The following is a 12,184-nucleotide window of genomic DNA, read 5'->3' as shown; positions in this document are numbered from 1 at the left end:
CCTAAGGCAAAATAGAATACCTAATGAAGAATAATAATATTTTTCTTCTTTTTAATGAGAATATCATGCTCAATTAATAGCATTAATATATTTTTTTCAGACTAACATTATTTTTAAGTTGAGCATTCTTAAATTCAGAGCCGGAAACCTGGGTTTCTATTCAAAGGAATGTATTGAAGAAGTCATTTGTAAATGTTTGGGTAACACCACCACCATTCCTTATCAACATTCTGTTTCCTCTTGTCTTTCTTATCTCAGTAAGTGATAGGATCATTCCTATGATCATGGAAGATAGAAACCTGGTAGTCTTCTTTGGGTTTTCCCTCTGTCTTACTCACTTATCCAATGAATCCTATATCTCCTGTCAATAGACCCTCATTATCACCAAAGTCATTGGTTCGCAGAGTCAGTGCCACATCATTTCTTATCTGAATTAATAGAATAATCTCCCATTTCAAGCCTTGAAGCCTCTAGTTTATTTGTCAAATGCAGGCGGCAGTTCATTCTTCCCTCAATTCCTCTAAAATTAACTTAATATTACCCTTACTGCCATCAGAGAAATTCCAAACTCTTCATGACATTATATCATGCCATATTTACCTTCTGTAGATTATTTCTGGGCAAACAAATAGAAATTATCCTTTCTGAATTAGGCCTGTGTACTACTGTTTCCTATCTATATTAGTTACTGTTGTTCAGTTGCTGAGTCATATCAAACTTTTGCAACCCCATAGACTGAAGAACACCAGGCTCCTCTGTCATCCACTAACTCCCAAAATATACTCAAATTTATTTCTATTGAGTCAGTAATACTATCTACCTATCCCATCTTATGCTGCCCCCTTCTTCCTTTGCCTTCAACCTTGCCCAGCATCAGGGTCTTTTCCAATGAGTTGGCTCTTCGCATCAGGTAGCCAAAGTACTGATGTTTCAGTTACAGCATCAGTCCTTCCAATAAATATTCAGGACGGATTTCCTTTAGGATTGACTGATGAATCTCCCTGAAGTCCAAGGGACTCTCGAGAGTCTTCAGCACCGCAATTCAAAAGCATCAGTTCTTCAACATTCAGCCTTCTTTATGTTCCAACTCTCACAACCATACATGATTACTGGAAAAACCATAGCTTGAACTATACAGTCATTGTCAGCAATGTCTACTGTGTAATACACTGTCTAGCTTTGTCATAGCTTTCCTTCCAAGAAGCAAGTGTCTTTTAATATCATGACTGACTAGAGTCACCATCTGCAGTGATTCTGCTGCTACTGCTGCTAAGTCGCTTCAGTCGTGTCCGACTCTGTGTAACCCCATGGACGGCAGCCCACCAGGCTCCGCCATCCCTGGGATTCTCCAGGTAAGAACACGAGTGGGTTGCCATTTCCTTCTCCAATGCATGAAAGTGAAAAGTGAAAGTCAAGTCGCTCAATCGTCTGGACCCCCAAAAAAGAAAATCTGTCACTGCTTACACTTTCTTCTTCTGTTTGCCATAAAGTGATGAGACCAGATGCCATTAGTTTTCTGAATGCTGAGTTTCAAGCTTCCTCTTTTATCCTCATTGAGAGACTTTTTAGTTCCTCTTCACATTCTACCATGAGAATGGTATCATTTGAGTATCTAAGGTTGATACTTCTCCCCGCAAATTTGATTCCAGCTTGTGATTCATCTAGCCTGGCATTTCACATGATGGACTCTGCATATAAATTAAATAAGCAGGATGGCAATATATAGCCTTGTTGTACTCCTTTCCCAATTTTGAACCAGTTATTCCACGTCTGGGTCTAGCTGTTGCTTCATAATCTCCATATAGGTTTTTTAGGAGATAGGTAAGGTGGTCTGATACCATTTCTTTAAAAATTAATAGTTTCTTTCTTATTCTACCTCTATACTGGGTTATCTACTATTTGGCTGTCAGATCCCAGGTTAAATGTCATGTTTCTTCAAGAGCATCTTTTCCAGTCTTCCAAAACTGAGTTGATACTCTCCTTATGTGTACCATAGGACTTTATACTCAGTTTTGTAATAGGGTCTCAGTATTTCCTCTTTACTACAAAACTGCTTCTATGTGGCCCTACATCCTAAGATGGCCAGTGACATGAATAATTAAATCAGGGGTTTAATCAGGCCTAACCATTGAGGATTAAATGTTCTTTTTGGAAATTCAAACTAAAAGGTAAGACAAGTACCAGTTGGTGGTTAGTGCTATTGCTAAGGGCAGTGGTATATAATTCAGGCAGGCAGTCATTTACAATGTAAATGAGCAAAGAAAGCTGTCAGAAAGCTAGAGAAGAATCAAAGAGGAACTCGGCCTATTGGGGGAAAAAAAAATTCCCTGGTATCATTTACTGATAACCAAGGTCCAGTGCTTAATAGTCCTTAGATTTCCATAAGAATTGTTTTTTTAAAAAATTAATTAATTATTAATTTACTGGCTGTGCTCCATCTTAATTTTGCTCTTCGACTTTCTCTACTTGACATCCTGTTGGCTTAGATGGTAAAGCATCTGCCTACAATGTGGGAGACCCAGGTTCAATCCCTGGGTTGGGAAGATCTCCTGAAGAAATGGCAACCCACTCCAGTATTCTTGCCTGGAGAATCCCATGGATGGAGGAGCCTGATAGGCTACAGTCCATGGGGTCGCAAAGAGTCAGACACGACTGAGCGACTTCACTTTCACTTTCTCTACTTGCAGCGAGCAAGCTCTTTGGCTACTCTCTAGTTGCATTGTGAGGGCTTCTCACTGTGGTGGCTTCTCTTCCTGCAGTTCAAGGGTTCTGGCCCATGGGTTCAATTGTCATGGCATGTGTGCTTAGTTGCTTCGCGGCGTGTGGGATCTTCCCCAACCTGGGATCAAACCAGTGTTCCCTTCATTGCAAGGCAGATTCTTAACCACTGGACCACCAGGGAAGTCAGAATTATGAATTCCTAAAACACTGCTCCTACAGGTAGCACCTACCATCAAATGCACACACACACATATACAAAAGCATACGTTACAAACAAATCTCTTTACAAATACTTTACAAACAAATCTCTTGACTCTTTGGGTGCAAGGAAGAGATATCCTCTACCAAACTTTTGTCACAATGTATTATTTTTATCTCCCAATACCATTAAAGTTTGTTAGTTCTCCATCTCTGCCTTCCTGCCACTTTAGAGCAAGGCCCAGCATGCATCTATGAACAATCGAAAGAGGAAAACATAGTGAAGGCAAGAATGAATGAAGGAATTACCAGTATTCAGACTAATTTAATTGGAGAAGGAAATGGCAGCCCACTCCAGTGTGCTTGCCTGGAGAATCCCAGGGATGGCAGAGCCTGGTAGGCTGCCATCTGTGGGGTTGCACAGAGTCGGATATGACTGAAGTGACTTAGCAGCAGCAGCAGCAGACTAATTTAAAGACTAACTTGTGTTTAAAGCAATAAAAAAAAAATCTTTGGTGGATTCATGTTGATGTATGGCAAAACCAATATAATATTATAAAGTAATTAACCTCCAATTAAAATAAATATTTATATTTAAAAAAGGAAAAAAATCAAATATAGTTTAATTAGCATGAAAGAATTACCATCTATAAACATAATAAGATGGACGAAAGAATGGGAGAAAATGGAAAAAAAAAAATAGTGATGGCAGAAGTGGATGTAATTCCTCAAGAGACTGAGAGACTACACAAACCACATTGAAAAGCATTTTGACTTCCGCAAAAAGTAAGTTTAAAAATAATCACAGACTCCTAGAGTTTTTATAACCTCTCAGGATTGAAATGCTTCAGCTGTACTCCGAGAGAACACTTGTATGAACCCTGCACACTATACGTGTGGCTTGCAGGAAGCTTATTTGTAGATCATCTCAACGAACTTTTTATGCTTCTGCATGAAAATCACAATTAAAGCAAGGAAAATGCTGATAAAAAACACATTAACATTCCTTCAGCTTCAAGGAAAACTCTTGATATCTAGTCATTAACCATGCAATCTGCCCTCAGACATCCTTCTGCCTTAATATGCTAAAGAGAAAAATGTCTTCTGAGAACAATGTTTTTTAATTCTTTATGCTTTGCTGCTCTACTGTGAAGTCCTAATTCCTGTGAATCCAAACACTCGTTAACTCTCAAGAAATGCTATTAGCTATCTGGAATCAAATGAATATAAAGGGGAAAAAAGGGCAAAGTTTAATTTCAAACAAATAAAAGGGTTTTTGTTATGTTATGAAGGCTGGGTTTGTTGGGTTTCTATTTGCTCCTTTGGCTATCTACAGAACAAACAGAGGTTAACTTTTTTAAAGTAATAACAATGTTGTACTCCAATCAAAGACTGCATTAATATCAAGCTTTACTATTTATATTTTTCTGAGTTTTCTGTATCTTAAAATATCTTGTTTCTATAACAGACTATTGTTTTTCTTTTAGAAAGGCAGGTAGAAGAAGGGAGGAAGCTGGAGTTCATTGACATTTTCCAGTTTGAATTCTTTCATGTCTTTTCAGTTTGAAGAGCTCAAACTAATGTAATATCTCTTATTTTAATTTCATATTTAATACCAGTTCATGTGTTCTAGCTGTATGTACTATTTTCCATATCAATAAAGATTATGCCCCTGTAATATTTACTTCATCTTCTTTATTCTTTCTATAGAGAGCTTTCAAAGATGACCTTTAGTTGCTCTCTGACTGATAAAATTACTTTTGCACAAAAGTGACTTTCAGAAAGTATTACCTCATCATAGCAGATTAACATAATAACCTAGGCTCCTTTTAAATCACATGATATTTATCTCAGTGTTCATTTATAAGATCAAGTAAAGGTTTCCTGATACTCTCATTTTTGTCTTTGCCCAAAATAGAATATAATTCAATTTCCCTATTTGTAAATAGATAGAAAAATGTGACTTAATCTCCTTACTACAATGTAACCTGACACACACATGGCAAAATGTAAAAGCTAGTAATACAGAAAAATCTTATTAAGCTATAAAGCTTACCAACATATTAGTAAAAGTACTATAGGAAAAAACTTATGCTAATTGACTGCTATTTTGAATTGCCAGCAGGTGTTGGTGTGTTTCTGTGTTTCTGTTACAGTTGCTGATTTAAACATTTATAACATCTCAAAAAGTAAAATTCATTTCTAGATTTCTTCTTTACTAGCACTAGAAATTGTGATGAACACATATGTATTTGAGCAAATCAAAAAAAACATTAATTTAGTGTTACTGTTTCATAATATAAATCAAAAGCCAATGTCATGATGAAAACTTTCTGATTGCTAAAGCACATTTTGTGAAAAATATAACTGTACCCAATTTAGAGAATTTCAGATTTAAAATGATAATACAAAACAGAAAAGAAAAAAAAATGAATTCTTAAAGAATATTTATTATACCTTTTCCCTGATTTTTCCGAAAACACTGGAGTCAATTCTATGTGCTTCTGTAGAAATATATGCACAAAGCTCCCACCACTGACCCCCAATCATCACTATCAGGGAAGTAGTGCTAATCTGAATTGAAAGACTCTAGGCCACTGATTAAAATATGTGATTGAGTGGAAAGAGCCACTGTGAGTGCCAGCATCACCACACACTTACTCTATGTGCCTGAAGTAATTGAAGAATTAGGTTTAAATATCACAGGTCTCTTAAATCTCAAATTGATAAAGAGGTGATGAATAACCCTTAGTCCCTGAACTAAAATACAGTATTCCAATGTATTTTACCAGAGAGTTCTGTAATGGTGCTCAGAAGATAAGCTCAGTTAATATAGTGGCATTTCAGGTTCCTTAGACAGTATTTCCTGTATTATTAAATCATGGTGTAGGAGATGTGAGTGTATTTTGGGATAAAGCTTGATACTCATGGTTCCACCTGCCAAATGTTTCTCAACCTTTTTCATGTTGCAGACACATAGAAAATTATAAATAAAGTATTAATATAAATAGTGTATTATATGCACATAAGTACTATATAATATTTGTATATATTATTTTATATTCATTATACATAGTATGTTCCCTGAGGGAAATTAGAGAGATAAGAGTATCTTCATAAAGTTTGATGAGTGAAAAGAAAAAAAACTCTATTGCCTAAATATTATGTAAAGATAATATATATATATATATATATATATATATATAGTACTGAGGAAAAGAATAAAACTGAATTTTCTAAAAATATTATATAATTTTCCTCGTTGGAACTTCAAAGGCTGGGTGTCTCACACTGTACTTGCTAACTGAAGAGACAATAATAAAAATAAAGCACTTTCCAACATTTCCATTAAAAAATTTGGTTGCCTCTGCAACCATCACTTTCCTATCAGGATGGATTCTTTAAATGACTACACACAATTCCTAACCAAGATGTTTTCACCATAATCTCCTCAAAAATCTTTCCAGTTTCCATTGATGGGAATATTTTTTCAAACAGATGATCGGAAATGTTAAAATGCGTCTTTTACAACCATTCAAATTTACAACCATTGACATGGTCACTAAGAGTAATTTTAAACTTCCAGTGAAAATATTTCAAACCGAATCAGAAATTTAAAGTCAAACATTTTCAAACAGCGATGAGGTTCTAAAATAGAACAAGCATGCATTGTTCAACATGTCGGTATCTCACTTGGTGCAAACATCGGCCATAATGAGTGAATGCAGAGTTCTATGAGAAGACACATTTGGGGCACTGCCTGGGAACGAGCTTCCCAGGGGCCCCTACCCAGCCACCCCCAGCCCTCTCTCCCCACCGCTGGCCGCACCTTGGGCTGAGATCTGAGCTCCATGGGCACCTGGACCACGAACTCCTCTGGTAGCTCCACGGGGCCCTGGTCCGCGATGAGCAGTGGCGCGCTCCGCAGCTGGCTGCTGAAGGAGATGTCTGGGAGGTAGAGCGCCTCCTGGGCCGCGCTCAGCATGTCGCAGAGGAGAAGCAAGGGCTGGATGTCGCTCACTGTGCTTGCCACCTGCGGGGACCGCAGGGCGCACCATCAGACTCCGCTTAGCTCAGGCCGGCCTCAGAGGAGCCCTGCTGGGGCTATTCCCAAGGCTGCTCTCTGCTGCGGGCCCTAGGCCGTGGACTCCACCACCCCAGGCCCCACAGGCAACCTTGGAGCTAAGGAGCTCACATCTCCTGGTTGCTAGTGTGATATGGACTGTGTAACTCTGTCCTAGTTAATCACCATCTTAAGTAAGCCAAAAACCTCATCCTAACTCCTAAAAACGATTAGAAAATTAACTAAAATTATCAAAAGCAGAAAAAGCTACCTGAAAAAAATATAGATTATATTTGTTATAGATTCACTGCCTTCTGTTCTAATTTATGGGCACTCATGTCTGTGTCAATGAAAATATTGGTTATTGAATTATATATTTACACACAAAAAGCTTGATATAATAATGGGTGAAGAAACTTTCAGAAAGTATTTTTATTAATTTTGTTTGTTGAATTGTTACATGGATTGTTTTATATTTCTTTTTATGTTTCAGGTTATTTAACATTTTTGGAAAGATGCTGTATTAAGGTTTGTGATAGACATTAGGACGAAAAATATATACATACATTTTTTGCCATATATATATACACAGTGATTTTACTCACAAATGGTACATATTACATAAATGGATAAATATGGAAGACTAAGACAATAATGAAAAAATAAAATTACACACACATGACTATTTTTTAATATTCACAGAACAGTCATACATTTTATGCTATGAAAAACAACAGTTTAAGTACAGGAGTTCTTTTTGTGTGTGTGTGAATTGGTACAGATATACTTTTCTATACTAATTGCAACTAGTGTAATAAATAGGAGTGATAATGATAATGTTCCTGCTAAGAGAAAGAAAAAGACTTTACAAGGAAAACAATTTTGCATTACACAACTATTTTAACATATTATAACATGCATATTAAAAACATGATAATGATGCTATATTCAACAGTCAGGAGAGAAACTAAGAAATCTGATAAAGAGAATTTTATAATCATCTTTCTAATGCTAGAAGCTTATACAGTAGTGCTACAATCTCTTGGTGTCTAAAGTATTTGAAAATTAAGAGTGACAAACACATTCTCCTCCAACTCATGACAAATGATATAGCTCTTATAAAAACCAAAAATGATATTAAGAAATTTGTCAAACAATCCATCCACAATGACAAAGTTTAAAATATATCTTTAAGGCACCACCCTAAAACAAATTTTTATTTAAACTCATTATAATGTATGTACACTAAAATATCTAGCCAAAAGGTAATCTGAATGCTATTTTGACAGTTTGTGTGAATGAAAAGGAATCAAAAGACGTAACAAGTTTTAAGGCCAAATACAGCTGTGACAAAAATTAAAATATCTAAAAAATCACTTCCAGTGACATCTTTTCCAATCTTTCAACTTCCAAAATATCATTCTCCTTGTACCCAGGTTGACAATGTGACTATTTCTTAAATTATTTTTACATGAATATGTGCGTGCTCAATTGCTCAATCATGTCTGATCCTTTGTGATCCTATGGACTGTAACCCAACAGGCTCCTCTGTCCATGGGATTTCCTAGGCAAGAACACTAGAGTGGGTTGCCATTTCCTTCTCCAGGGGATCTTTCTGACCCAGGGGTTAAACCCATGTCTCTTGCCCTGGGGGCAAATTCTTTACTGCTGAGCCACCAGGTCAGGCCACATAAACATGTACAAGTATATTTTCTCTAAAATATCTATGGTCTATGGAAGGAAATTAGGAAAAGATTATGAAGCTATTATGTATCCTTCAAGCTTCAGTTATAATAAAGTTAAGAGATATTGCCAAATTAACAAGAAGATCTGGAATGATGGAGCATGCGTTTACTTGTTCATTCATTCAACAGATATGTTTTGAGTTGCAATTATATGTCAAGTCCTTTTCTAGGCGCTGGAGATTTTAGTGAAAAAGAGAGATCATATACCTACTTTAATGAATAACCCATTCTTGTGTGGGAGACAGAAAACATGCAAATATAGTAATAATTTTAATATATAGATATGAGTAATCCACAGAAAGTTTAAATAGAATAATAAATTCTACTATGTTTAGATTTTTACAGATTTACATATGGAAGCAAAATTAGAAGTTGCTAGTCATAAAAAATCAGGAGTAAAGAGCACTCCAAAGGCCTCAATCTGGAACCGCCTTGGGCTGATCAAGAATTATCACAATGACCAATGAAACTTGTACAGTAGACTGGGAGAAGAATGTTCTGGACTGAGGTCAGAGAGGTGAGCAACAGCCAGATTATTGGCATTGTAAACCAGGGTAAGGAGTCTAGTTTGGGAACAACCAGCCACTTGGTTAGAATACTGAATAGAGCTTCTAGGGAAAAAAGGACTAGGGTAGGAAAGGGAAAAAGACATAACAATGGAACTAGAGATCAATTATTTCAGGAAAGGTAAATTGCTAGAGTAGGCAGAAAACTAACTGATTGAAAATGCATGTGGAATGGAATCACTATCAGTTGAAAAGCATGAGTGTCTGCATTAAATGAAAGAATCTCAGCTTGAACAAGAAATAAGACTGCTAAAACTACTAGAAAGCAAGGTCTGGGGACCTATAAAGAATGGGTTTGGATCAGATAATAAAATTATTTCATGTGGTAAGATGGAGAAGCACAAAAATACTATGAATTGCAAGGTGTTCCATGAAGCCAGAGTATCTTATGGGTGAATAGATCAAACTAATCTTTAAATTGACCATCTCAACAAAGGAATCTGAGTCACCACTAGCAGCAAAAGTGGAGAGGCTGTAATGTGGCCCACATGGACGAAGTCTGTTCAGTTCAGCTCAGTCATGTCAGACTCTTTGTGACCCCATGAACCGCAGCACGCCAGGCCTCCCTGTCCATCACCAACTCCTGGAGTCCACCCAAACCCATGACTATTGAGTCGGTGATGCCATCCAACCATCTCATCCTCTGTCGTCCACTTCTCCTGACCTCAGTCTTTCCAGACATCAGGGTCTTTTCAAATGAGGCAGCTACTCACATCAGGTGGCCAAAGTATTGGAGTTTCACCTTTAACATCACTCCTTCCAATGAACACCCAGGACTGATCTCCTTTAGGATGGACTGGTTGGATCTTCTTGGTGTCCAAGGGACTCTCAAGAGTCTTCTCCAACACCACAGCTCAAAAGCATCAATTCATCAGCTCTCAGCTTTCTTTGGAGTCCAACATTCACATTGAAACATGATTACTGGAAAAACCATAGCTTTGAGTAGATGGAGCTTTGTTGACAAAGTAATGCCTCTGCTTTTTAATATTCTGTCTATGCTGGTTATAACTTTCCTTTCAAGGAGTAAGAGTATTTTAATTTCATGGCTGCAGTCAACATCTGCAATGATTTTGGAGCCCCCCAAAATAAAGTCTGTCACTGTTTCCACTGTTTCAACCTCTATTTGCCATGAAGTGATGGGACCAGATGCCATGATCTTAGTTTTCTGAATGTTGAGCTTTAAGCCAACTTTTTCACTCTCCTCTTTCACTTTCATCAAGAGGCTCTTTAGTTCCTCTTCACTTTCTGCCATTAGGGTGGTGTTATCTGCATAGCTGAGGTTACTGATATTTCTCCCGGCAATCTTGATTCCAGCTTGTGCTTCTCCCAGCCCAGCATTTCTCATGATGTACTCTGCATATAAGTTAAATAAGCAGGGGGACAGTCGCAGCCTTGATGTACTTCTTTTCCTATTTGGAACCAGTCTGTTGTTCCATGTCCAGTTCTAACTGCTGCTTCCTGAGCTGCATACAGATTTCTCAAGAGGCAGGTCAGGTGGTCTGGTATTCTCATCTCTTTCAGAATTTTCCACAGTTTATTGTGATCCACACAGTCAAATATTTGGCATAGTCAATAAAGCAGAAATAGATGTTTTTCTGGAACTCTCTTGCTTTTTCCATGATCCAGCGGATGTTGGCAATTTGACCTCTGGCTCTTCTGCCTTTTCTAAAACCAGCTTGAACATCTGGAAGTTCATGGTTCATGTATTGCTGAAGCTTGGCTTGGAGAATTTTGAGCATTACTTTACTAGTGTGTGAGATGAGTGCAATTGTGCAGTAGTTGGAGCATTCTTTGGCATTGCCTTTCTTTGGAATTGGAATGGAAACTGACCTTTTCCAGTCCTGTGGCCACTGCTGAGTTTTTCAAATTTGCTGGCATATTGAGTGCAGCACTTCTATAGCATCATCTTTTAGGATTTGGAATAGCTCAACTGGAATTCCATCACCTCCACTAGCTTTGTTCGTAGTAATGCTTCCTAAGGCCCACCTGACTTTAAGGATGTCTGGCTCTAGGTGAGTGATCACACCATCGTGATTATCTGGCTTGTGAAGATGTTTTTTGTACAGTTCTTCTGTGTATTTTCGCCACCTCTTTTTAATATCTTCTGCTTCTGTTAGGTCCCTACCATTTCTGTCCTTTATAGAGCCCATCTTTGCATGAAATGTTCCCTTGGTATCTCTAATATTCTTAGAACAGAGCTAAAATCTTAATTTTAGTTTTAAAAATTAGTATATATGTTATCCTTAAGGTATTGTATAAATTCTGGGGAAATATTTGAGTTATAAATATAAATCTAATTTTTCTTCCTGAAGCTATTATAAAACTAAGTCTTCAAGATATATATTGCAGTTATATGTCTGGCATTCTATTAAAAATATGCAATCTCAAGTCTGGGAAGAACCATTCAACTCACACAATAGATAATAACTCTAAGATTATCCCTGCTAAAAATCACTAAGTTTCATATGAGGAGACTGTGACTACAAATTCACTCTGTTCTTGAGCCACCCACCCAATTACATATGAAGAAGCAAATCCTTCTTCATGTTGAGAAATATGTGATATCTATACTATGGCATTCTCCACCCACTGTCTAAATTCAATGCAAATAGGCTATGTGCAAAACACATTAATCTACTTCTAGAAGACACCTGTATTCAAATATTTGTCTTTTAATTTCCAAGATTTAAGCAAATACAATATTGCTTTCCTTAAATCAAACTTTACAAACTTTACTTCTTTCCTTTTCCTCTTTTATTTCTAGTTCATTCTTCTAGTAACATATGCTGCTCTGATTGGTTTATTTCTAATTAAAATCACAGGTCTACAAAATAAGGTGATTCTCAATAGGTTATTAAAATACTTTGGAAGAAGCCTCTAAGAGCTTGTTA

General features: G+C 37.0%; 1 protein-coding gene across 8 annotated transcripts in view; it reads right to left on the bottom strand.

Annotated features, from left to right (window-relative positions):
• The window catches only part of ADGRL3 (adhesion G protein-coupled receptor L3), a 572,691-nt gene that overhangs the window by 545,903 nt on the left and 14,604 nt on the right, over positions 1-12,184 (bottom strand). For all 8 annotated transcript variants that reach the window (XM_068975496.1, XM_068975495.1, XM_068975497.1 and 5 more), the window contains exon 2: positions 6,749-6,952. In XM_068975496.1, coding sequence (XP_068831597.1) covers positions 6,749-6,952 — 204 coding nt within the window. The remainder of the gene's footprint in view (positions 1-6,748; positions 6,953-12,184) is intronic.

This window comes from Capricornis sumatraensis, chromosome 7 (assembly GCF_032405125.1).
Source record: "Capricornis sumatraensis isolate serow.1 chromosome 7, serow.2, whole genome shotgun sequence".
Lineage (NCBI taxonomy): Eukaryota > Metazoa > Chordata > Mammalia > Artiodactyla > Bovidae > Capricornis > Capricornis sumatraensis.
Note: the sequence above shows the minus strand (reverse complement) of the source record. Positions and strands in the feature narration are given on the sequence as shown.